The sequence below is a fragment of the Ictidomys tridecemlineatus genome, chromosome 2 (genome assembly GCF_052094955.1).
Source record: "Ictidomys tridecemlineatus isolate mIctTri1 chromosome 2, mIctTri1.hap1, whole genome shotgun sequence".
Taxonomy (NCBI): Eukaryota; Metazoa; Chordata; class Mammalia; order Rodentia; family Sciuridae; genus Ictidomys; species Ictidomys tridecemlineatus.
Window position 1 is genome coordinate 149,696,613 of NC_135478.1, and position 27,439 is coordinate 149,724,051.

The 27,439-nt window shown below is 38.3% G+C and overlaps 1 protein-coding gene and 1 long non-coding RNA gene across 3 annotated transcripts in view; one reads left to right on the forward strand and one right to left on the reverse strand.

Moving 5' to 3' along the window:
• Positions 1 to 864: 864 nt before the first annotated feature.
• Positions 865 to 27,439, reverse strand: part of LOC106144680 (uncharacterized) — a 76,182-nt gene continuing 49,607 nt past the window's right edge. Inside the window, exons 3-4 of one of the 2 annotated variants that reach the window (XR_005736532.2) lie at positions 4,284 to 4,418; positions 865 to 1,634 (exon numbers count right to left, since the gene is read on the reverse strand). This is a non-coding gene — a long non-coding RNA (uncharacterized LOC106144680). The remainder of the gene's footprint in view (positions 1,635 to 4,283; positions 4,419 to 27,439) is intronic. The other variant, XR_013435103.1, reaches the window with a different exon arrangement.
• Positions 23,178 to 27,117, forward strand: Npvf (neuropeptide VF precursor). The gene is made up of 3 exons (XM_005319124.3): positions 23,178 to 23,618; positions 24,948 to 25,354; positions 26,787 to 27,117. The coding sequence occupies exons 1-3, from the start codon at positions 23,481 to 23,483 to the stop codon at positions 26,836 to 26,838; spliced, it is 597 nt and encodes a 198-aa protein (XP_005319181.1). The 5' UTR covers positions 23,178 to 23,480; the 3' UTR covers positions 26,839 to 27,117.

The following is a 27,439-nucleotide window of genomic DNA, read 5'->3' on the forward strand; positions in this document are numbered from 1 at the left end:
TTCTCAGAGGTGCTTTTAGCATCCTTTTTTTTTTTTTTTTTTTTAACCAACAGTCTGTTTGACATTCAGGTATTTTCTAAAATAATACAGTTTTTATTTACCATGCTTCTCAATTCCTTCTGAGCCATCATAGGCAGAATATTCATATAAAATTTATTTAGTCTTCCCAAGGCTCTCTAGGCTTAATCTATCATGTTTCACAAAATTCTTCTAGCCTCTACTTACTACCCATTCCAAAGCCACATTCACATTTTGGTGCATTTGTTACATCACAACCCCACTTTTGTGTAGTACTGTGATAGGAAACTAATAGAGATTACAGTACTATTACTGCTGTAATAAATTGTCACAAACTTAGCATCTTAAAGCAACACAAACTTTTATCGTATAAGGGCCTACATCTAAAATGGGTCAAAAGGGTCTTCGGGAGTGTCCTGTTTTGGGAAGCTGTCATGTCTTCTTCCAGCTCCTAGAGGCCTCCTATATTCCTTGGCTTATGATCTCTTCCTCAAGCCTCAGATTATTTTCTCTCCTCTCTGAATTCGGCTTCTATCCTTACACCTGTGCTCTCATTTCTGACTTTCCTACCTTCCTCTTATAAGGACCCTACAATTACATAGGGCCTAACCAGCTAATCCAGGAACACCTCCCACATCAATATCCTTAATTTAACCACATCTTCAAAGCAATTTTTACTATGTAAAATAACATAGTCACAGGTTCTGAGGACTAGGATGTGGACATTTTGAGGTGGCCATTATTCCTTTTACCACCCAGCATGTGTTCTAAAGTCAGTCTGTGTCGTGTGGGGGCTCTGACTCGGAAAACAGATCTGGGGTTTGGCAGGTGAAAGAAGATACAAAATGCAGCTAGAAAGTAGACATGCTTTATTCAGTGGTGGCCACGGCAACTAGCCAGCCCCCAGCCAGTTCCATTTTAGTCCTCCTTTAGCCTATTTCCATAGGCCTTTTTTATATGCAAGCCAAACAAAGAAAGCACACTGCCAACAGGTTACATGGCAGGCTAACTACAGCCATTTTGAGGCCTGCCCCAACAGTCTGTCATCCATAATGACCCACCCAAAAGTGGTTAAAAGGGCTGGGGTTGTGGCTCAGCACTAGAGTGCTTGCCTAGCACATGTGAGGTGCTGGGTTCGATCCTTAGCATCACATAATAATAAATAAAATAAAGGTATTGTGTCCAACTGCAACTAAAAAAAAATTTTTAAGGGTTAAAATAATTCATTGATCCTTGGTGTCATTATCAATTATTATAGAGGACAATCAGTGGGTCAAAAAGCAGCTCCCATCCTTATTGGTAAGACATTGGATATCCATTCTCTTCCACATATAAACATAACCTGAAAGGGTCCCAGTTACTCCAGTTTGAGACTTGTTAAACTTGATTTGGATCACAATTATGAGTTTACTTTAAAAAAATCCATGTCACTGAGTATTACAGCCTCAGTCTCCATTCACTGTACATCCTAGTGCTGCTCAGGCATCAGGAGAGGCATATGGTTTTGCACCATTCAGATTGAAATAATGTTGTGCTGGGCTGTGTGTGGTTGGTCAACACTGATGGCATCAGAAACTGCAGAATCATTCAGGACCAATTGGGCTGATCTGGATTTTCTGTTAAGGAAAAGAAATACATATTATGTTCATGAATTGTCACAGTAGAATCCTAAAAAAAAAGTCTCCTTATGTCCAGATCACCTTCCAGGAATGGCAAGAAAAATAAAAACTTTCTTGACAACCATGTTGAGTGATCAGACAGCCTTACTAAAATGTGTAAACCAGGAAAAGGTAAGAGACAGAGCTTCAGAAACCCTTCTGACCTGATTTTTGAGACTCCCATTCCAGCACTCAGCAATACTGCAGATGGTAAGGAACATTGAATGTCCTTTAAATTCTTTGACTATGAGCCCATTGTTGGATGGTCTTTGCAAATGATGCAGAACGTCTAACACATGACACAATTTCATTTTAAGGGCCACAGTGGTGGGACTGGAGTTGGCTGATTGGATGGAATTGTAATACCATAACCCAAAAGAAATGTCAAAGCCATGAAGCAACAATGGGAGTCTCAAAAGGGACTCAAAGCTGTGACACAGTCAATTTGCCAGGAACAGACAGAGGTAATGTCCCATGCAATGTGACCTACTTCACCACAGAACAAACAGACCAAATCTTGTCAGAATTGTGACTCATGTGCAGTATATGGTATGCAGTCTGCATTAGAAACACACAGTTCTTTACTGTGCCCAGTCTGTGATGCTGAATATATTACCCCTTTGATGAGGTACCAAAACCAAGTGACAGTGACAGCAATCTGAGCCACTGAAGGCTCCATGAAAAGCTCAGTGCTAGTTGGTCTGATTAGAGAACAGGCCATTGTGGCTGGCTCAGACACAAATGACCCAGACGGTCTGATTGGCAGATACAATTTATTTGCATGGTTTATGGCCCCAGAGAGGGGTGCCTTTAATCTGCCAGTCTTAGACATCTAAATGGAAAATCAAGGGGCTAGGCCATTAGTAACAGACCAAAAGTCAGAAGTCTAGAGAATATTGTCATAGACAAAGGTTTTGGCCTTCACCCTTTATGCTGCCTGTCTGTGGTCATCCAAATTTTTCATTGCAGTTGGATGGTTGCTGCCACCTGGTGGACACCATCAGCTGTCGCCTTAGCAGATCCATCCCCAAACTAGGCGATGTTAGAGATGAACCCAAGGAACCCTAAGTCAGCAGCTGTTTCAGGTAGTGGAGTGAAGGATATTTTCTCCCCCGAAGAGATCACTGTCACTTTTTCGTGTAGAACTTAGTGGCATCTGATGCCACTACAGTTGCTCTTTTCCATCTGACAAGAGAGGCTGTTTAAACCTTCCCAACTTATTTTGTCAATCCAAGTTAATCTGTCCCAAAATAAGAGTATCCAGCCTGAGGGTCAGAGGCTCCCAATGCCAAGACTCAGTTTCAATATGAGCTTAGTAGCATGCTAATAGCTGCCTTTAAGGAACTTGGCTACATCAGAAAAGTAGAGCCATCATAATGAAACTTGTCTTCTCCTAGACTCTGGGTGGTTATTATCACCTAAACATATGCTAAGATTTCCATTCTTCACTCTGAGTATTTTTTTTTTTTTCTGTTTGACCTACTGGACAGGAAAAAATCGCTCTGACATGTATGGGCATTCATAGCACAAGTCTGTAGAACACTGTAACCCATAACACACTCGGCAGTGCAATCCAAAACAGCACATTGGATTGGACCAGAAGCCTCACCAGGTAAGCCACATTAGCTTCCCACCCCCATTCCCAGCAGTGTCCAAATCCCTTGAATTCAAGCACCCAAGGAATCTAATCTGAATGTATATCAGGGTTTGTGGCAACAGTCTGTGCTCTACTGGCTAAAAGGACAGAGGTTAAATGCTAGCAAGAGAGACCACACTACAGTGGGCTGGTAGGGGAGCCAAAGGAAACGTAGCCCTGAGCCTTTTTCAAACTCTCACCCCAAAGCCATTGACTGAGCACCAGTAATACTTCCTCCTTTATATGCTCCTGATGTCCAGTAGAGACCAGGGAATAGGGACACTTTTTTTTCCCTGCCTCTGTATACACCATAGCTATAGTTCCACCATGCTCTTCTGAGGGCCCTTGGAGACAGCTGTGCATAGCACTCCATTCTCTCAAAGACCTAGTCCAGCTGTGCAAGGGCCAAGTGCATGAATGCAGAGCCTCTGCACTGGTAGGCCAGGCTTTTTGCTTACTTTTCCTTGTTTTCAGTTTATCTACACCAATGTTTTTGGTTGATGAAAACTCTATATAAGTAGCAAAGTCTTCATCACTAATACAAATTGCTTGACTTTGTGCACTCCTGGCTCAGCAGATGGGAGCTATGGAGCTTGCTTGCCCACTGTCCTGATAACATTCCCTCCTCTGCCCACCAAGCAAAGAAAGACACAATCCAGCACCATATTGCTGCTTTGTTTAGTTTGACTGTTTGCAGCTTAGCCTCTGGGCATTCATTTAAGTCAATTATTAACAGATAGGAAAGTGAGAAACCCTCCCCCCTCCCACTACCTTCTATACTCATAACCCTCCCCCACCCCCAGCCACTACTTGGGCAAGAATATTAGCTACCAGATTCCAGGGAGTTTTCTCACCTCTTGGAATCTAATTTATGGAACCCTTTCCCTTCTTCTTCCAGAAAGCCATGTCTCCATGATCATGACATTCTTGCTACCCAAACTGTCACAGCTGCAATTTGAGGTTTATCCTACCTTTATAATCTATTGGGTTAGTCCATTGCTGTTTAATGGGTGGTTGCTGAAGACAGAGTTGATCACTCACAGCATAACAAGTATATAGCATATGCAGTATTTTAGTCAGCTTTTTTGCTGCTGTGACTCAAAGACCTGACAAGAAAAATTTTAGAGGAGGAAAAGTTTGAGGGCTCACAGTTTCAGAGGTCTCATTCCCTAGACAGCAAGCTCCATTCCTCAGGGCTCAAGATAAGGCAAAACATCATGGCAGAAGAGTGTGGCAGAGGGAAGCAGCTCACATGATGAACAGGAAGCAAAGAGATCTCCACTCGCCAGATACAAAATATATACCCCAAAGGCACAAGCCCCAATATCCACCTCCTCCAGCCATACCCTACCCACCTTCAGTTACCACTCAGTTAATTCCCATTAGGGGATTAATTCACTGATTGGGTTAAGGCTCTCATAAGCCCATCATTTCACCACTGAATGTTCTTGCATTGTCTCTCACAATGTCTTTTGGTGAACACCTAATATCTAACCCATAACATGCAGCATGTTGCTTGGTAGAAGAAAAACACAACTTCAAGAATCCACCACTTTTATAGTGAGCAGTAAACAAGACTGCTCTTTTGACCCAGAGGGAGTCATGGTCTCAAAGTGCTCACTGAAAATAAAGCCCTGAGAAATATCCTGGGCAAAGAGAGGTCAGGACACATTCTTGACATCCCCAGCACCACACATAAAAGCATAAGAGATCTATGAAGGAGTTTCTCCTAATAATAACCAGCCCTCTGGGAGGGGGGGGAAATAATTTTAAAAGGTCTACATGGTAGCATTTTCCAAATTCCTGGTTTAAAAAAATCTCACCATGGCTGACTTCAAGTTATTACTGTAATATCACTCAGAGTTGGGGAAAAACTAAACATGCGCTAAACTTGACCAGCCATTAATAACTCTTGCTTGAATCAATATTATTGTGATTGTTGCCATTGACTTTTAAATGCATATCTGAATCCTTTGTTTATATGATTACAAATACTAAGCCAGTTTTCAAAATGTACCTCTGCATATCTTTCCAAGCACATATTATCATCTTTTTGTAGTTTGCTTCCTTGTGAATACAAGAACATTCCTTCTCTGAGGATCCTAAAGCAATTCTGAAGTTTGGAGGGGAAATCTGGGTTATAGTCATAGATAAAAGAGAACTCAGAAAAGTAAAATGTTAAGAACCAGGATGTGACAGATAAACCACTAGCTAGTAGTCAATCTCCTTCTTTTCTTTCTTTCTGCATCTCCAGTAAATGATTAAACCAGTGTTTGTAAATTTCTGAGTCTGTGGTTATTTTCCACATTACCTGGGTTTTGATTTTCTTAACAGTATTTATCAATCTCTTAAATTTCCTGCATTTTGTTTATAGTTTTGTGGGTTTTTAACTCATCCATTAACTGTTTTCATTGTCTTTTAGGATTCTTTTTTTTTTTTATTCTATCTTGTTTACCACTTTATCCCTAACACCCAGATTAGTGACTAGCATGTGAAAGATACCCAATAAAAATAGTATAAATAAATGAACTTTGATTCCTGATTTAGTACAATTCCACCTCATTATGTTGCCTTGGCATTCAGATGCTTGTTAGATGGTGAGCATGGCAGATGGCAATCAAGGTGGCAAATAGAAGCTTTAAAGTTGCCTTCTTATAATTAAAACTCAATTGAGTTTCAAAACAGCTTATATCCCAGTGCTGCTACTCATACTATGTGAAATCAAACAAATCACTAAACTATTCCATGTCTCAGTCTCTCCCAATTAAAATTCTTAAGGATTTCTGAAAGAAAGGCTTCAGTTTTCATTGTCTTCTTTGGGAACATGTAGCACTAGGTATAAACCAAGCATAGTTTCTGTCACATTCTGATGACATCCTTCTTTCTCGAGAGTCACAGGGGAGTAGAGATTAAAATCTGTAGTTTTGTGTTCCTGTCACCCACTAGAGGTATTCCGAAATTCTGAAAATTCTTGGAAGGCAATTTCTCATCTTCTTTTTCATGAGGATTTAAACTATTACTCTGATAAATTTCCTAAACTCCATCTTCCCTACAAAATGGGGATAATAATACCCACATTGCAGAGATTTGATTACAATTAAGTTATACAAACTTAAATGAGTGGTTCTCATAGTGGAATCACTGGACCAGAAATCCTGGTATCCCTGCCAGCTGGTAAGCAGTGCAAATTCTATTGCAGCAGAGATTCTGAAGTTGCCACCCCAACCCTGCCCAATCCCAAATGTGATGGGGACCAAAGTTTGAGAACCACTGACAGATAAAATCATCTGATGCTTGGTTGGCCTTCAAAAGTTTTTCATTTTTTTTCACTCACATGCATTAGTCACCCAAACCAATCCTCCCAGCTAAGCTGCAGAATTACCTATCCTCATCCCATTTGGCAGATGTGAACAACAGGTGGGAGGCAGAGGCAGATTCTCTGTGAATGCTGGCTCTGACAGTTATTGCTCTTCTCCACCATTGTCACAACATGTCTCAATGTTACCTCCATATTTATATTTTTATTATCTTTTCAATTGTCAGAGTTGGCTCAATAGACCATTTTATGTGTAATATGTGAAACTAGCTGGTTGCCTACAAGGCTGAATTCTAAGAAGGCCAGTAATGCTGGGGGTTAGCAGCCTCAGAGTCATTCAGTCCTGGGCTAACATTACGCAGATAGCATTGGATGAATTGGTCTTTGTGAAGCCTGACTTTTCAAGTGAAAAATGAAGTTAGCAAGAATAAAATCTTCTTCTCATATTGTCTCCTATAGGCCAGGTGCCCTGTTAGGTATTCTATATTTGGTACACAGGGCAGGTCTTGGTCTTTTTATAACCCTTTTATGGTTATAAAAAGGTTAGCCAGGATCCCACAAGAACTCCATTAGTTCCTCCCAAGGGTAGGAAATCCAGTGACCTAATCACCTAGCACTAAGCTCCACCTATTAAAGTTTCCACCATCTTCCCAAATCACCAAATTGGGGACCAACTGTCCAATACATAAACTCTTGGGGTAAAGGATCAAATCATATTCAAACCACAGCAGTATACAATGAGTAATTAAAGCCAAAACAATGATCTTTTTTTCTTTAAGCATATTTAAATACTTCTAATGTTTTCAAAATTATTGTGACATCCAGAACACATCATATCTTTTTCATTGTAATTAAATAATAGCATAGACATTGGGAGGAAAACAGGATTTAGTTAATAACTAGATTTTCAACACAATATGTCAGAGTGCCTCAGATCCATTAAGTACACAATATCAGTTGGAAAATAGGGTTAATTTTGCTGCAGCTTTAAAGAAAGTGGAAATAATTTCTAAATGGTAGTGTGTCTATACCTTAATGGTAGGAGATTCTTAGTTCATACTTAATTAAAAAGGCAAGTCACTGTTGAATTTTGAAAATCCTGTAAGAGTTTTTAAAGTAATTTAATGTAGCATTTTATGGTTGCTTTTGTAGTTTCAAATTCGAGATGGATATCTGGGGATGTATGTGCCTTCAGATCCCTTAGATTTAATCAGACTTCTCACTTGCTTGCTTGCATAATGGTTTATGGTACCTTTGATGATTTGCAGCCAACCTAGCACTTTTAATAATTTACTGTAAAAGCATTTAATTTTTAATGGACAAGAATGGGTTAGAGGTAACTTCTGCATTATAAGTGCTCTCCTGAAGAGTGGGAAAAAGAAACAGTATATTTAAATTCCAAACATTATTGAAAAGCCTGCGCCTTTTATTACCCAAATCAAATGCATAATTGAAAAACATACCTAACCCAAAATTATTGTTCATGCTTTATTTAATCATAAGATAGCATCGTGAATGCCAAGCTATCATGAGAACATTTTTTTTTCAAATTCTCATTTTTTCCTTATCTTTCATACTGTTTTCAATCTTCTGTCTGACTAGAAAAAGAACATACCTTTTCTTCTTTCTTTTTTTTTTTAACTAAGAAAAGTCCAATGAAAGAATAGTTTGTAATGTCTGGTCCATAAAAGAATTATTTTATATTCATTTTCCTTCAAAGGTTTTCTAAGATCTCCATATAATGTGCATACCTAGGAATGATTTCACAAGCAGTCTTAAAAATATCAGTTTCCATGTGGAAAGAAAAATGGGAAGATGCCAGGATAAATATTTTTTTTTAAGACTTGATGGAGGACAAAACATATCTTGCCTTCAGAGGCACATAAAACAAAAAATGTTGCAATCACTAAATAATCTCTTTCTCAGATATACCATGTGTAAAAATAAGAATGGCTTCACAGATGATTCCCCAGAAAGTAGTTCTAACAATCTTCGGCTCTGGAAACTCTTCTACTTGTCTAACATTCCACAGCTGACTGTCCCCAAGCTTACCCTGAAATGGGCTACAGGGAAAACTCCGATGGTCAAGACTTCAAGTCTGTGAGCTCTGTTTCTGGAACACCTTTGGAATTCAGACGTCAGAGCAGTTGTTTGAGAATGTGAAACTCATTCTCTTTGTTTTGGCTTTCGAATAGTGTTAAGTCTAAACCCTGTTCCAGAGGATTGGCTCCCAGGAACTCTTAGGCACTTAGCCAAGGAGTTTGTGCCCTGTCAAAATTACCCCATCTAAAGATGAAAGTTTGAGGCTCCAAGTGCACTTCCAGGCTTGGTTTCCTGGAATGAACCTGCAGGTGCAAGATTCAGCTGGTTAACAAGGACTCTATTGACTGTCATGGTCTTCTGGCTTTCTGGTAGGAGTTATCTGTAACAATTCTTTTCTCTGTTAACCAGATTTTCATCTCTACCCCAGCTAATGAACAGAAACTTCCAAGTCTAGTCAGTTTTCCCTCAGATTTGAGGAAGCAGGAATTGTTCAAGAGCACCTGAGTTGGGTGACCTAACCTTTATCAATCGCAGTCACATATATTTTTCTTTCCTGCAGGTCTCTTCTTTATCTCATAATACCAGTACAAACTTTGGGAAGCAGACATCCCACGAATATTTGCATGAAGAAATTATAAGCTAGATAAGTTGCCCAAGGTTATACAGAGGATGGAAACTAGAAATGTAAACTCCCTGATTTTTTTAAATCAAGGGCTTTTCCCATTATATCATCTGGTCTCACTCTCTTTCTTCTTCTCCTCCTTCCCCTCCCCAGCTACTTTCCATTTTAGGGGGTTTGTTTTTGTTCTTTTGATTGTTTTAGACCTTCCCACGGTGCCAGGGGTAACCATGAGCGGTACTAAAAAGAATTAGATGGGGGGAGCAGGTGTTCCTGTCCCCAAGTGAATAAATCTTTCTGGCTCAACCATTTTTGTCAATCCTCCTCTTCCAATCGGGGGTCCTACCTCAAAAAAAGAGTTGGCTTTGCCCTGCCTGACTTGCCAGCCTAGTCTTCAAAACAGAAACATAATTAAATTTCTTGAGCATACTAATTTCTCTTAATGTTCTATACCAGGCTGTGGGTTTGTGAACCATCTTCAACAGAACAGGAAAATGCAAAAAAGATGTTATAAATGTAGCTTTCTAGCCAAGCCTCCTTAGTCTTGCTTAGGAATGCTTATATTACCTCAAGGTTATGGCAACCAAACACAAAGTGATACACCAGTGTTAACATTGGTATTACAGACCGGGAGGGAGACAGTTATCTTTATACGGTACATCTTTAAAAATATTTTTTAAATGAAGGAAAAGAGGGAGGGAAGGAGGAAAGAAAATGGTGAGAAAAAATATGCTCAAAGTTTGATAAATATTAAACTAAAACCTGGAATCTACCAGGAAAAAGCTTTAAAAATTAAAAAGGCTAAAAGCATAACAGAGTCGAACCTTTTAATTCTGGAAGTTTGTAATGCTATGTTTTAATGAAACATAAAAAGCTCCATAAATTTCAGGTTCTTCTATAGTAGTTAAGAAACAAGGTAAATTCTGAATTATGGACTGATAGTATAGATAACAGAAACACTTTTCTTATGGGTATTGGAACGTTTTATATGTACCATTCATGTCTATACAAGGGGAAAACAGTCTGAATAACAATCTTGAATTTTTTCACAGAATAACTGATTAAACATTTCACATCAGAGTTGATCTCAATTCAATCAACTGTATGGAAATTAGTCAGATAACATAAAAAGTACTTAACTCAAAAGGGTTCATTCATTTATCACACATAAATACACCAGAAAGATAATTTTTCTGCCAAAGCCCCCAAACTCTACTTATTGACTTACTCATTCATTCCACAGGTATTTGTTGATTTTTTTCAACAAGATGGGCACTGGCAATAAAAAAAAAAAAAAGCACACCCTTTAAAAGAAAGGAGATTGAACATGAGAAGTGGAAAAGAAAAATAATCCAGCTCATGATCTGAATATTAACAAAGATTTGCCAAAAGAAAAAAAAAATCCTATGGGGGTAGGAGATAAGAGGAGTATTCATTCTAGGGCAAGTGGAACAATTTTCAAAGAGAAAGTAACATCTGAGCCAGGACTTCAAATGTGAATAGGGGTTCACCTATACAGTTTCTAATGAAAATCAAACCCCAAAACTAAAAAAGGAAGAGGCAAGTTTAGGAATACCTTCCTTAGAACAGCATTTCCCAATTATTTATAGACCTTACTTGGTAGAGTGGAAAGGATTTTATGGTAAAGAGAAAGTTTAAGAAATGTGAATTCTAAATTAAATGGTTTCCTTTACAGCAGGACTTCTCAGCACCTTTACATCTCACAAAATTTATGTCCATCAAATACATGAAATGATACACCCAAGGTTACATTGGATATTCCACAGACATATACCTGCAGTGGAGAGGAGCTAATGGGAGTAGAAATCTAGAGAAGAGAAACATATTTTGCAGTAATTCCTCGGTTTAAGGCTCTTTTCTTTTTCTTTGTTTTATTGGTGTATTATAATTTATACACAATAGTGGGAAAGCTCCCTTTTCTTGATAGAAGTTGATGGTCTACTTTTCCAAGTATACACCTTATGTCTGTATTTTGGTGTGTATTCATAGAATTTCTCTCATGCATGTTTTAGACTAATATAAAAAAAAGTGGTCATGTACTCCACTAATAAATGCTGGAGTCGCTCTCTCTCTCTCAAAAAAAAGTAGAATTTGGTTTAAACATACCATACATACAAACAGATTTGAAAAATTGTGGTATAAAGGTATATTAAGAATTGTAATGCAAAAAATTATGAATGTAATGCACTCCACTACTGTCATGTATGTAAGAAATAAGAATAGCTTGCTACTTTTTTATTAACATGTATTATTGTTAATATCAGCACTGATATCGTTCTCATTCCAAAATGGTTGTGGTTGTCTTATAGGATTCTAGAGTATATGACACCCTTCTTTCTGGCTTTCAGTGTTACAGGAAGATTGGAAAACCTAGAGGAAAATGACTGAACAATGAACCTGAATGTAATTGGTAGTTATAGGCTAGATAACTATACTAAACAGAAATTACTTTCATTCTTTGTATAATGATCAGCAAATAGATTAACAATTCATTCTTCCCTTTATACCAGCTTCATGTATGTGGAATATTATGTGTTGAATTATGCTTTTTTATTTGTTAAAGTTCAATATGAGTATATTTTAAGAATTACTAAATATTAATAAAAGTTAAGAAGGGAAATGCAGATGGCCTGGATTACATAGTAAAAGATGAATGACTCAGCCACTGCTCCTATGAGCAGAACTCCAGAAATTACAGATAAAGGAAGGCTTCATACCTGCTATAGGACCCTATTTAAAACATGTACTAGCTGGATAATAGCCTGGAAAAGAACGATTCAATTAATGAAGGGAGATTTAGATCTATGACTTACATTCTCATGATGAATCCTCTATTAATATTAAAATTCTATCCATCATATTGAAAATTTCCCTGAAGAGTTTTTAACATGTCCCTGGTAGCTACCTTAATGTGTAAATCACTGCCATCCCAAGAGACCAGTGTGGAATCTCTGCCTATAACCTTTTGTCCATTATGCTTTTTCATTTTAGAAAACAGAAAGCCATCCTCTCCTTAGATTGGAAGCGTGCACGTCGCACTTGCCAACACTCTCCGTCAGCTGTTCAGCATTATTTCCCCTTTTCCCTTTTGTTTGCTCATAGTAAAATTAGCAGCACTAAGAAGTCTACTCTCGTAGGCTTAGGAAACTTGGCTCAAGCTGTTAGTACAAGCAATAAATGCTGGCCAGCTTCTATTTTGTAGCCTGTAAAATGTTGGATACCGTAGCTCAGATTCTTTGGTCTGTGGCCACAGTCTGCAAATGTCACATTTCATCAAAATCACTTCAGCAACTGTTGTTCACAGGCAAGTCCAGAGAGAGGAGAGAGAGTGATGCAATGGGATCACATAGGACAGGAGGTCAAGTCTCTGGGTACTAATTTACCATGCAGTAAGAATAATGCTGCCCCTGGTTCTCTAGTGTGACAATCTGGAGCTCTCCAAATTTAACACTTTTAACATTTGGGGGGATGGAGAAAGAATAACAAGCTAAGAATCATTTAATAGTTTTCTTTCTGGCACAAAACCTACCAGCCTTCCAAATGATTCTCCCCTCCCTTCCAGCCTGCGTTGCACTTCCTCTTCCTCCCACCCACCCATGCACTGATTCATTAACTCTGCAAAATTGCAGTAGCATCAACTGGCAACCGACGTTGACTAGGAACTTCCTGGGCTGAGGACTCAGCCATCCATGCTGAGCATTTATTCACATTTTCTCCAGATGGGCAATTGAGAAACTTGTCTGGGCCACTGAATAGAGAGCACATGGCCACAGAGTGCTGCACTTCACCTCCTAGCTCTGTTCTGTTCCAGAATGTGGCTGACCCACATCACCTTCCCCCATTCCAGCTCTTCACAACTGACACCTCAGAAGGCTTCCCAGAGTGAGCATGTGTGTCCTCTGCTGGAGCACCCTCCTGAGGGAGAGGGTAAGCACAACTCGGAGCACCCCAGACTTCCTTTGTTAGTCTGTTGTCCAAGAAGGGTGTGGGACAAAATGGCCCCCACCTCTTAGATGGAGAGCAACTACTGCTAGCAATGCAAGGGGGAAATTACCTGATAGATTTTTTTCATTCAAAAACTTTATAAATTTTTAAATCTCACTTTTTCAAAATGAGCCATAAATGGGTCAAATGATACCGAATAGTAAATGGATGTGATATGAATTCTTTATCATTATGGAAATGGTAGCTTTCTTATTGGTCACATGAGTCACGTAACGTGTAATTCCCCGTCTTGGGTCATTAATAATGGATACACAGTTATCAAATTGTTCTAATGAACACTTCTAAAATACTTTCTGTCACTGGAAGCAAATATTTTATTGTAGACAGATATACTTGCAGGGCTGAACTAGAATGCCCCATTATTACTACTTCTAAATTTAGTGTCAATACTGTCAAAAAAGGACAGAGCTATGAAGCTAATTATCAAAGGAATATACTTACATTTGGAATTAAACACAAGAGTCAGTCTTATTTTCACTAACTCCAAATAAATATTCCTTAGTGATCTCCACAAAGTTTGTCATAAACAAAGAAAGGAAATTTTGTATTGTGTTTCCAAGGAACACAACCCAAGTATTGGTGGAGAATTTCAAAATCTGCCAACTTTCTTGCTCAAAAATCAGCGAAGCTGGGGCTGGGGATGTGGCTCAAGCGGTAGCGCACTCGCCTGGCATGCATGCGGCCCGGGTTCGATCCTCAGCACCACATATAAACAAAGATGTTGTGTCCGCCGAAAACTAAAAAATAAATATTAAAAATTCTTTTAAAAAAATCAGTGAAGCTCTCTACTCTATTTCATAGAAATTACTTGACCTTAGTAAACTCAGTGAGAAGAAATGGAGCAAGCAAAATGCAAGTATTGCCATTGCAAAATAAAGGGTGTGAAAATAAAGGGAAAGAGGCCCAACTTGAAAAAAGTTTATGATCATTTAGGGACTGAACCATCTGGTCTTGAAATCCTCAGGACAGTGCTTCCTATCTGGTGTGAGCATAATGCTGGAAACGGGAGCACCTTCAAATGCCAGAGAGGAACACCTGAGCCAAGGCTTTCACCTGCCAGGGGAGAAGGGGAACTCACAGGCTTTCACCATTGGCACTGCTTTTGATGGATATATGGAGAAATAGCTGGGAATTTTGCCCTCAGCTGCCCCACGGGAAGAAAGAATTTGTTTTGTTTGGGGTTTTATTTTTTTTAACCATCAAAACCCCACATCGGCTACAAAAATATCACACAAGAACACCTGCTTGCAAAAACAAAGACCCAGAAGGCACAGCTTGAAAGTATGGTTTACGGCTATCACCCTGCTAGGATGGAGACCTCCTCAGCATCTTTACAGAGAAATACCTGCACCATCACAAAATGGCTAAGTCACCCTCCGATTGCAGGTCAGAATGGGGGTTTTCATCAGGCAGGGAAACAGTTTCTCACAGTACAGGAAATAATTGAAGTCAGGAAGAGAAGAGTCCAGATTATCCCTTGTACTCTATTGGACACCTTTTGTTATTATCTTCCTACTAGTGCCACTCATCCCATCTCCTCTCAGCTTTACAGCAGAATCTTCTCTGTTAGTGCGACAGCCCCCAGCCACCAGTTGGTTCAGGGTGGGGCACCTTATATATACTGGGGCAATTAGAGTACTTCCCTCATACTTTGAATCTGGAATTGAGAAAGATAAGGCAGTTCTTCAACTCAGAAGGTGCTGACAAATGGATAGAGAAGTTTAAAAATCTAGACAGTGGTAGGAGAGGATGGTAAAACAGACGCAGAGTAAAGAAAGGAGAATCTAAGAGAAAGTCTTGTCAATGATTTTGAGTCCTTGGCTACAGATTTTCTATTGGCCCCAATCCCATTCATAATGTATCACAGGACCCTTACAATAAATACCCGATTTTACTTGAACGTATTAGAAACTTCAGTATCGTGTAACCAAGGAGTCCTGAGTAACATACCAAGTAAAGGAGAGGTTCATTTTGCAGCTGTGTCAATAGGAAAGTTTCAACTTCCAAAGCATTTATATGAATGGAAAATTGCTTAATAGGCAGGGAGGTCCAGCATGAACCTACTGTGATTTCTCCCCTATTTTATCTCTCCCCAAGTCCTGTTTAGCCTGTATATTGGGGCTCCCCAGGATTCTGCGGCTCCTTCTTCCTTGATATTTTTATCCAGTTAAGGTTAGATTAGGATATATAAAGTTATTTTGAGGTAGTAATTATAAATAAGCAAATCAGCCTCAAGAGCTATTCTATAGCCTTGACCTAGAGATTAGAGAAGGAAGCATAGGGAGGCATAGGGATTGATCACTAAATAGCCACATCAATTGTCCATCATAGATCATTGTCTTTTCCTATCAATATCTGTTCCTATCAATGAATCGGAGCTGGAGCAGCTCTAGAAGGGCAGATCAGCCAAAGTCCACCATTCTAAGATACTCTGGGTCATTCGTGTCTGCGTTTATAATAGACTATTGTCCCTTGAGCTTAAATGCCTGATTGTGCCTCTAAATATGCTCTAAAACCTTTTCCAACTTTATTTTCTTTTTATTATAGACTCTCAAAGGGGAAATATCTGATCTCTTAAATTCACCAATTTAAAACCTGGTAAGATTTAAAACCCAATATAGAATTAAATCCATTAGGTATTTAATGAGGATAACATTAACATTTATTTAGCTCATTTAACCTCAATTAGTATAGAAACCTTCAGTCTATAATTTGCCTTTTATAATCAAAAGATTTCCAGAAAATCTTCTTTAATTAAATTTATGCCCAAAGTCGCTGTAGGTTTCAAAGTATATTTTTAAGTGCAAAATGAACCTCTCCTTACTATGTTACTCAGAACTCCTTGGTTACACAATACTGAAGTTTCTAATATGTTCAAGTAAAATCGGGTATTTATTGTAAGGGTCCTGTGATACATTATGAATGGGATTGGGGCCAATAGAAAATCTGTAGACAAGGACTCAAAATCACTGACAAGACTTTCTCTTAGATTCTCTTAGTATATTTTAGATTTAGTGACAATCTGGCTGAGGGGTTTTGTGCTTTCTTGCTTGGAATTGGTTGAGTTTTATTTGTCATGGAATTGGTTGAATGTATGTAACCAACAGAATTGCTATGCTGTGATTCCTGGCTACATCATGGACATACCTCTTTGGGGCTCCAACCAAACCAGTGTTGAGGGAAAGGTTAAACCCCTCCTTAATGCTGAAGTCCAGTCCTTATGACCCAAGTGATAGAGGCACCTGCTGAGTCTCAGATACAAAGAGGAGCTAACAGTCAAAGCAGAGAGGCAGGTGGTATTGCCAAAGTCAAAGAACTGGAAACGGGAAGAAGATCACATGGCTGTTGTGTTGAGGCAAGAGTGGTCAGAGGTGGGCCAGGTCCTACTCAGAACCTAGGCAAGTACATTGCTGCTGGGCACCATTGCAGAAGCTGTTACCTGCAACATACAGGAGCACAAGCAGGAATAACATGACTTCCTATTAAAAATAAAAAATGAACAACCACCTATTCATGTGTATATCCCAATTAGCCCCCCTTCTGTAGTTACAAAAGAGCATCTGGGAAGTAGGCCTTAGTCATCATGTGCATTCTGGTTACATATCTGTCCTCATACCTATGTTTGAGAAGGGAAACCAGGTGTCCTTGCAAACATCCTCCACAAACTACATCAGTAGGTTCCAGCAACAAATTTCCCCCCTAAGGAAAGTGTAGCTAAGCCAGTGGAAATGAGTCCCTAAGGATTAGGTTGGGGCCTGCCTAAGCTCTTCAAAGTCTTACATTTTCTTTTATATTAGAGTAAATTATTATTTGAAAAGCACATTCTACATCTTAGAATTCTTAACACAATAAAACAAACCCCCCCCAAAAAAAGCCATTACCTCATTCTGAGTAACTAGATGGCTGCTGACTTATTTTAAAAATATCAAAACCAAAATGGGCCCAAAACAGAAAAAACTCCCAGTAAAGGTCTTGGTTTCCATTTCCTACATTTGTATAAAAGCTATGGGTCGTTTTAACTAAACATCTGGTCTTTGTCCCTCATGTACAAGTTTTCTGGACTCTTTGGCAAGAGGTACCATAACCCCCTGCCAGGCCAGTAAAAATCACACATTCTTCCTGAGAGGGAAAGAATGTCAATAAAATGAAACATTAAAAAAACGTAAAAGCTCAAATTGGAAAGCTGTTGCTAGAGAGGCTGCCTCCTCCTCAGTCTTGGACAATTGCTTTTTAAAAGTTTTTAAACATCAGGGCTGGGGATGTGGCTCAAGTGGTAACGCGCTCACCTGGCATGCGCCGGGCGCTGGGTTCGATCCTCAGCACCACATAAAAATAAAGATGTTGTGTCTGCCTAAAACTGAAAAAAATATTTAAAAAATTCTCTTAAAAAAGTTTTTAAACATCAGTACTTATCATTTGGAAGATCTAATGCTGATACAGATGGTTAATATATTGCTCTAAAATATGTCCATTCAATATACAGGCCTTGCAGTTGAGTCAACCTTCTAGAATAAATCATGTGAATTAATTTTTATAAATATTTAATGTTTATTCTTGTACAAATTTGTTCTTTAAGTAACCGTTTTAGTCAGCTTTTTTGCTGCTGTGACTAAAAGACCTGACAAGAACAATTTTAGAGGAGGAAAAGTTTATTTGTGGGCTCACAGTTTTAGAGGTCTCAATCCATAAAGCGGCTCCATTCCCCAGGCCTCGAGGTAAGGCAGAACATCATGGCAGAAGAGTGAGGGAGAGGGAAGGGGCTCACAAGATGATCAAGAAGGGGGGCGGGGGAGAGTGTTAGTTCACTTTTCCAGGTACAAAATATATACCCCAGGGGCCTGGGGTTGTGACTCAGTGGTAGAGTGCTTGCCTAGCATGTGCAAGGCCCCAGGTTTGGTCCTCAGCCCCACATAAAAATAAATAAATAGAATAATGGTATTGTGCCCAACTACAGCTAAAAAATATATTTATGTATATACCCCAAAGGCATGCCCCAAAGCCCACCTCCTTCAGCCACACCCTACTTGCCTTCAGTTACCACTCAGATAATCTCCATCAAGGGATTAATTCACTGATTGGGTTAAGGCTGTCATGACCCAATCATTTTACCTCTGAATTTTCTTGCCTTGTCTCACATGTGAGCTTTAGAGGGATACCTAATATCTAAACTATACCAGTTACTTTGACTAGAGTTGAATTTCTACTGAATTTCTACAGACAGAGGGATACTCTTTGTCTCACATTCACATCAGTACCTTCCCAGGACCTGTCATTGTAATCTGTCATGGTAAAAAGCACAGAAGTGAATATGATCCTGCCATCAAAATATGACAAGCTCATTATAACAAGCCACTCATAAATCTTGGAAGCAAAGGCACTACTCTACATTCTTTAAATAATAATTTTATGCTATTTGCATGCATTGTTTTTATTTGGAAGAAAGGCAGGTATTTCTTCCACACTTAATGCTGAAATGAATTATATAGCAATACCACCTCCCACCTCTTACTAATTTCAGGCCTTTTTTTAAACAATTGATTGTAAAATACTGTGCAAACATGAAATGGAAAATAAAACTCTAATGACCATAAATTCTTCCACATAACACAACAATTGGATCATGCTTAGATGGAAAGGAAGAAATAAGCATTGTTAAAAGGCTGGAAGTAAATTGCTAGGCTGAGGGTGAGAAGAGCTCTATAACCAGGTTTCTCTGGGTTACGACACTAACCACCTGTTTCGTGGACCCCACCGTGGCCTCTGGAAACATGGATCCACGTGGGGAGTGAGCTGCCCCTTAAACAGAAACTTGCAGCCCATGGCAAAAAAACAATCTCTTATTTTAAGTATTTCACTAGAAGTACAAATAGACTAAAGCCTTACAATATCTTAAATTCAAACTCAAGTCACGTTGGTTTCTGATTGGTATAAATGATTTGAGCCCCATGCTTACACAAGGCACAGAAAAAAAAATAAGCAATCTGGAACACTTTTTTGTCCCAACGTTTGCCTGAGATACTCTGAGGCATCATCCAGGGTCCTTCTTGGAGTTGTGCAGACCCTTTTTGCACCCTTCCTGGTATCTGGGCACAATCGATGCCCATAACACAGCAAGACCCAGCAGAATACACTCAATGTACTAAGCTGCATGATTAACTGAGAATATACCCAGACTCACATTCCACCTGCTCATAACTGACTGCTCATGTATGATTCTCAGTCTGGGAAAGTTTTAAAGGTGAAGGCCCAACAGGATAATGTTAAGACATTCTAATTTTAGAACAAGTCCCAAGCTTAAGCTCTAATGTATAACTCAATTTATACATTTTTTTTTGTCACAGTAGAGACAAAAAATTCTAGAATGGCTCAAACTGGAAGAAATAACAACCAAATTCAGCTTAATTTCTATTAATAATATAAATGAAAAAATGTACTCGTTCATTCAAAAATAAAATTTTCTAAACATTCTTACAATAGGAAATGGAAATACCACTGTGATCTGCACAAACAAGTTCCTGCCCTCAAGAGTTTTTGGAGCAGTGGAGGGAACAGGACAAGGCAGAGTGACAAGAAACATGATCGGTGAAGAAAACAGCTAGCAGAGCTGCAAGCCCAGGAGAGAGTTTGTACAACATGTGATGCCTCAGCTGAGACTCCAACACTGGATATGTGTAAGGAGAGAGGCAAGTGGACAGATGTTCTATATGCAGAAATATCATGGGCAGGGGGCTGGTGGCAAGAAAAATCACGTGCGCCTGGAAGAGCAGAAGGAAGTTTGTAATAGAAAATTGGTAGAGTTGGTCCCAGAGAAATAAGCAGAGGTCAGGTCAAAAGAGCTGTGGGGAAGGAATTGGAGAAGACCAAGAAAAGGATCTAGAGAAAATGATGGATTAGTTAATTGCACTAGGGATGAAGAAAAGTGAGCATATTTAAAAGGTACTTAGAAGTTAAGAGATTAGACTTGATTGGGCACACTAGTATAATCACTAGTGTTCAGACTTCTTGGGTTCAAGTCCTTACTCTGCCACTTATAAGAAAAGTGACTTAATTTCCTTTTCTGAACCTGTTTCCCTCCTGTAGGAACAAAAATACCTGCTCATGGGATTATTACGAAAGAAAATAAGTTAATTCACAAATCACTTGGGACAGCAGTCCTTGCACCTGATAAATATTACACTAAAAAATAGCCATTATTTCTGAATAACTCAAAACTAGAAACAACACAATTGTTTAATGAGATGTGGGAGAAGGGAGAGGAAATGGTCAAGGATCTCACAAAGGACATTGGTTTGGATAAATGGATGGAGGATAGTAACGATGGCTGTTATCTATTTCTTGCCTCTCAGCTCCAAATCTACCCTTCAATGCATGCTTTAAGATCATGGACATGAGCCAGTGAGCAGCTGGAGCAGTTTTATACTTCATTTATTAGTAAAAGGCACTGGAGGGACACTGCAACAGAAGACTTCTCATGGTTAAAATGTGTTTTTATTTGCTTCTTTGTGCTCCTATACCTGGCTGCCAGCAGTGCACATGGGGGACATGAAAGCTGCTCACCCCCATCAAATTTCAAAGAAAGATTCCTAGAATTCTCAGATATCCCAGAATCTTACTGCCCAGTCTTTCACCTATAAGTTGTTTCCTGCTGTGGACAAACTCTGGCCTGGGACAACCCACCATATTTTTGCCATCCATACCTTTTCCAATATTGATTGAATTCTGGCCAGTTTGTTCTTTCCTTGTATACTTATCCCACCCCCATTCCTAGTGTATTCTTTCCCCCTTTAGAATTAATATCCTTTTATAATTTGAAATTACATGAATCATTCCTTGATCAAACTACTGTGTTTTTTCTGCATCCTGATTAGACCCTGACTTATGCAGTACTAGTCATTGAAGTAAGAAACAGAGGAGAAAGAAAAGGTATTGAAAAGATAAATTGCATTTTGGATATAATGAACTTGACATGCTTGTGGGACATCTAAAAAGCACTGTCTGATAAGAAACTGAGTACTGGGGGGACAAAAGCTCAGAAATGTTCAAAATTAGATGCAAGCCTTAAGTTTTCTAAAATCTTAGCAAATAAAGCATGTATTTAAATACCAAAGTAAGGAAGATGGATTTTTAAAAATGTTTCGCATGCTCATACATCAATTCAAGAAGCCTCAAATCAACTGTGTGTGTGTGTGTGTGTGTGTGTGTGTGTGTGTGTGTGTGTACGTGCACAATTCACCCATGATTTATGGTGCTTTCATATTGTGTATGTTGGTAAGGTTGTTCTATGTCTGCTAACATTTTCAAAGCAAAATGAAGATATGATTAAAAACAGCCAAGCCCTGTATTAATGAGATCATTTTAAATGTAGTTAAATCTTGGAAGCCTAACCTGGTAAGGCAGGAAAGCAATTAGTTATATGGGCTACTTTGGATGTTGATTAGAATCAGAAAAATTCTAACAGATGTGCCAATACCCTAAGTAGCAAAAACCTGGTGGAGTGCTTAAGTTCCATGTTATTTAAAAAGTTCAACTAGCTACAATTTTGAAAGTGACGTAGGCTGACGCCTTCTGTTTTTTTTTTTTTTCCTGGGTGTGAACATGGTCAACAAAACTTGCCCCTTGCAACATCCATTTCTCAAAAGTTTGGATCTACTGACCACAAAAAAAAAGAGAAGGAAGTTCCATCAGCAGTTTGCAAAAGAACAATTTGGAAGAGAAGTACATTAAATCCTCAGGGAAATTAAACCCAAATAATCCAATAACAGCATTACAAAATTAACACTAGACTATGAATTGAATTAATTGCCTCCTACTGTGGGGATTTGGGGCAACCACAGATCAAAACAAATGAAGCCCATGAAGTCAAATGTCCTAAGAAGACATAGTCGAGTGTGAGGCTCAGGCATCACAAGAGTTTACCCGCCATGTTTTCCAACTTTCTGGCTTATTCTGGAGATCTTCAATATAGAAAAGGGGCTTCACTTCTGCCACCTCACACCTCAAATTGTGTACACAGGGGCGGTGAGAGAGGTTAGAGGTGGTACACTTGACACTACAGAAAGATTGTATGTTTTGGTTCACCTCCAGAAGGGACCTCTAGAAGTACCTGAGTGTTGGAAATCCATGAAAGGCCATTTCCCTTGTGAGAGTTGAAGGGATCAAGGGGACCTAGTAATAGCTTCTATGAAACCAAAACAGTCTAGCGATAAGGCAGGGCTTTAAAAATACCAGTCAGCTGCTCCAAGAGAGACTCACGGTGGTATTTCAGTAAATACACGTTTATTTCTGTAAATTCTCGTTTAATGCCATGATGTAAAAGGAGATTACCTAAATAATATAGGCCCTGGGAGCAACAAAATTAGCATGTGTGTGACTTACCCAGCCTGTGCTAGAATTCTTTAGGACTTTGAACAGGAAGGTAGGATGCGGATCTTGATAGAAATAAAATCCTGGTGATTTATGCAGTTTTACCAAATAAGCCCCACAGGGCCAATCCAAAGGGCCTTGACTACCTGCATCTTCTTCTGAGATGACCAGTTTGTCAAAATGCCTATTGAATATTTGTTCATCCTTCACAATACAGCTGACATTTACTCTTGAAGCTTTTTAATAACCAAACAGCATTTTACAAAAAGAATTAAGGCATTTTATTGGGGTATTGTGTGACTTTTAATTCTTTTCACATTCTCAATTCTGTTTGACATCTGAAAATACTATGCCTAACTCTTTTGTGTGAATTTTTTAAAAATGTACCTAACATGTATTGAATTCTTCTTGTTTCTATTCCTCAAAAAATGACGTAAACACCAGAAACAAAATACTTTTTATTTAAGCTTACAGAAATGAAGCATCCTGTTTATTTGGAATCTTAATTACTATTGCCCTGATCTTACCTAATTAGTAAAGCTTTCATAATGAGGAAAATTATTTTCAAAGTTAATGAATTTGCAAGCACAAACATTGCTGTCTCACCAGAATGAATTACACATTCCTTACATGCATATTTTAGTTACACAAGCTAATTAATATTAGAGCTTAAAACATGTGGGATTGGCTTCACTCTTACAGGAAACTTTCCTTTGTTTTTAGACAGTATAAAAACACCACAATTTCCCTTCTTGTAGACACTGGACTGAACATATTAACTTAATTTTAGATTTGGACAAAATGGAAATCATTTCCTCAAAACGATTCATTTTATTGACTTTAGCCACTTCAAGCTTGTTAACATCAAACATCTTTTGTGAAGATGAATTATTGATGCCCAATCTTCACAGCAAAGAAAATTACAACAAACATTTTGAGGTAAGTTTTTAAGTCTATAATATGACCAGCAGGATATATATATATAATATTTGTCTTGAGTCTTATAGCTTTGTAAATAACTAGTTTGGGCTGTCTTTTTGGTCAAACTTCAGCCTTCCTAAGATAAGTATACTGATGTAACTTGTATTATTCAGCAAACAGCTTAGTGTCTTTCTCTCTCTCTCTCTCTCTCTCTCTCTCTCTCTCTCAGTACTGGGGACTGAACCCAGGACCTTGTACACACCAGGCAGGTGCTCTGCCACTGGACTATACCCACAACCTCCACAGCCTGGCTCTGTAATGACAAGTACTTAGGCTCTGATACTTTGCAGGCTTAAAGTACATTAGTACATTTTCAATTGACTCAGAGTTTACATTTGTAATAAATAGTTGTAGAAATAAAGATCTGGATACTTTTCAGCTGGCCATTGTCTTAAACTGCAAATGAACATACAACATTTATAATCTCTTATAAGCTGGTAAAGTTTGTAGTAAATCTGAGTAAAATGTTTACCTCTAGATGGAAGAAATTCAAGTTATTTTCTTCTTTATTTATATTTTCCAAATTTGCTGAAATTACTCAGGTTACAATTAGAAAACAATCATTTAAAAATTTTCAAATGGACAAACTTTCATGGTAAAATTAAATCTAATTGAACAGTCACTGTATTTTAAGTGGTTCCTATAAATTTGTATATTTGTAGTGCTATGAATCACTAACCAATTGGTTTATTACTAAAAATGTAATTAATATTCTAATTAAAATATTGTTGGTTTCTCAAGACATGTTTGTAGGGTGAAATACTGAGTGCAAAGTGGGGAAAAAAGTCAATGGGGTCTCCTACATCATAGCCCAAAACTTGGGTAGTGTCTCAGTTTCCATGCACCATGTTTCCATGTACCACCTGGCCTTTAAAAGGGAGCAAAACACCAGACAGTGAAAGGGATAAGAGGTTTCTCTAAAGTCAAAACACAAAACATTTCATAAACATGAATCAAAACACTGAAAGAAAATAATGGCTGTAAAATAAACTTTTGCTGCATTTTAATACTTCCTTATGTTCCTGCCACTCAAAATATTGTTTTATTCACTATATATATATTTTTAATATTTTATAGTTGTTTCACAATAGTCTAGGGAAACAGGAATTTGATAACTTCAAAAAGCTTAATACAGATTATTTATTTTTAAAATTCTGCACATAAAAACACAAATTTTGTTTATAGATTTAACAATTCATCAGATTAAAGTCTGGATTTAAATTAATTTTGAATTTAAATCTATGAATTATCACAATAATAAATTATTTTAATCATTTCTAATTATAGCCTAGGGGAGCCCCAAAAAAGGAAAAGGAAAAAAGTCCCAATTTTCAAGAGTTAAAAGATTGGGGACCAAAAAATGTCATGAAGATGAACACACCCTCAGTCAACAAAAAGCCACACTCGGCAGCCAACCTGCCTCTGAGATTCGGGAGAACCGTGAAAGAAGAAAGGAGCCCTGGAGGGACAGCCAACCTGCCTCTGAGATTTGGAAGAAATATGAAAACCAGCATATCCAGACACAACCCCAACCTTCCCCAAAGGTTTGGAAGAATGACAACAGCCCAAAGTGTCACCAAGACACTGAGTGATTTGTTCCAACAATCCACGCATTCACTCTGTGCCAGTGAGTTCCTGTACTCCAACACCTGCCAGAGCCAAGAAAACCAGAATCCTGATCAAAAACAACCAAGGTAAATACCCGAGAACCAGCAAAAGTGCATGGACAGTTATATAGAACTGGCTGGTTCAGAAAGGACCCGTGAGTTTTCAAAATAAGTTTACAAGAAAGTAAATTTCTGAGAGGGGGAAAAAGGTGAAGGCACAGGAAAATAAATGCCTATAAACAATTATAGAAGACCTGGTATAATAAGCATGGCTACAAGTATAAAGTAAGGAGATGGCTTCCCTAATCAATCTCACTACACTATAAGTCACACACTAAGTCCATGCAAGATTGGGGACAGAAGCCTATGACATTTTGTCTGACACTTGCCCTTTCTAACAAAATGTCCCACACAGGAGAGTTGGGCCCAGATTTAAAGGACACCATCTCAAATAACCCAAATAACTTAGAAATTTTGATTAAAATAACTTTAAATCTTTCTTTTTTTCTGGATCTCATTTTATAAATAAATCCTGTTACTAATAGTATTTATTGTCCACTATGTATAAATCAGATAATAAGTTACTACAAATGATTTTTAAAGTTAATTTTTTCTAGTAGAAATGTTTAAAAAAAATCATTATTTTTATAAAAAGTAGATTACAGTGCTTTTATTAAGGCCTGAAGGAAGGAAGGTGGCAAGCTATGTCATCAGAGAGACCTTCTCAGAACACTTCTGATGTATTGTTTCCATGGTACTTATCCCTATCTGACTTATCATGTGTTTAGGGTCCATAACCTTTAACAGAATTTCAGTTCCATAAATCCCATAATTTTTGTCTACTGCCATATCCCCAGTGCCTACCTATGTCTGCCACACGGGAAGGCCCTAGTATTCAACAGCATAAATGAAATGATAAAGAGGCACTTAGAGGATCCTACAGAGGATGTTTGGGGTGAGGGCAGGGGTGGAGGGGGGTATCCAGGGACATTTCTTGAGTTGTGTTTGAAAAAGGAGGTCTACCGTGAACATTCAGAGACTGGCAGGAGAGGGGTCATTTTCAGGCAAAAGGATGAGTGTGAGCAAAGGTTCTAGCTAAATCAATGTGAGCTGAGAAGAGCTGAGGTTCAGTGTGGTAAGAGCAAGGAGTATGTGATGAGGAGCAGAGTGCAGAGTGTCATGCAGAGCAAAGACAAGGACTTGGGCCATTATTCATCAGGAAATGGGGAACCACCACCATGTCGGCTGAGGTCCTGGGATATTATACAGGGGTGGGAGGGACCACTAACCAGATGTGTGCAAATAGGGTGGTAGGAAAGGAGAAAATGGAGACAATGGTAAGTTCTTGAACCCAAGTGCTCATCACAAACTCAGCCTGCATCTGTGTCTCACTCGTTTCAAGCACAACACAATTCAACTGAAGCATAATTAGGCAATTAGGATTATGGGTCTATTTTTATTAGCTTTTATGTTCTAGTACTCGGATGGTTAAGAACACTTTATACTGCTTACATTTTAGGAGATTGGTATTCAAGAATATAGACGATGTGGAAGTGAAACAAGAAAAATAAGAAATCTGGAGCCTGTCCCTAAAGATGGTATGAAGCTACGGCCTGTAATATCTGCAAACAGCTCTATGGTGAAGACAATAAGAGCAGTGGAACCACTTTGATGGTTTATGTATTGTTGATGGTAGTTTTTCCTTATCCAGTACAAGTTATTTTAAAAAAAAAAAAAAAAACTTTAAAGGATATTCGTAATGTAAAGTTAAAATAATTTTGTCTGAATAAAAACAGCATTGTAAATACTTAAGAATTCTGCTTTTCCCTCCCTTTCTTTCCCCATTACCAAACTGAAGCCACATCACTACCCTATATGAAAATCATGGGCACAGTTATACTTCATATTTGTCAGGCTACTCTTTTCTTAATGATAATTAAATAATTTGACATAATAACATGGTTTACAAGTAAATGAAAAAGGATAACAAACCAATTATAAACATATTTTTAAATACCCACTTTTCCCCATATCACTGTTAGATTTTCACTGTAAGTGAATCTATATGATAAACCGAATTTAAAATCTGAAATCTTTCTGTGTAATATTACAAAATGAAGGAACTCTTAGTTGCCTTTTTCCTTGCATCTTCCTAAAATCTATCAGTTACCT

What these genes read in the sequence shown, in the direction of transcription:
- Npvf (XM_005319124.3), top strand. Translation starts at nt 23,481, where the DNA reads ATGGAAATCATTTCCTCAAAACGATTCATTTTATTGACTTTAGCCACT. An exon ending in ATTACAACAAACATTTTGAG is followed by an intron (nt 23,619 to 24,947) that starts GTAAGTTTTTAA and finishes TTCTAATTATAG; the next exon opens with CCTAGGGGAGCCCCAAAAAA. An exon ending in CCTGATCAAAAACAACCAAG is followed by an intron (nt 25,355 to 26,786) that starts GTAAATACCCGA and finishes CTTACATTTTAG; the next exon opens with GAGATTGGTATTCAAGAATA.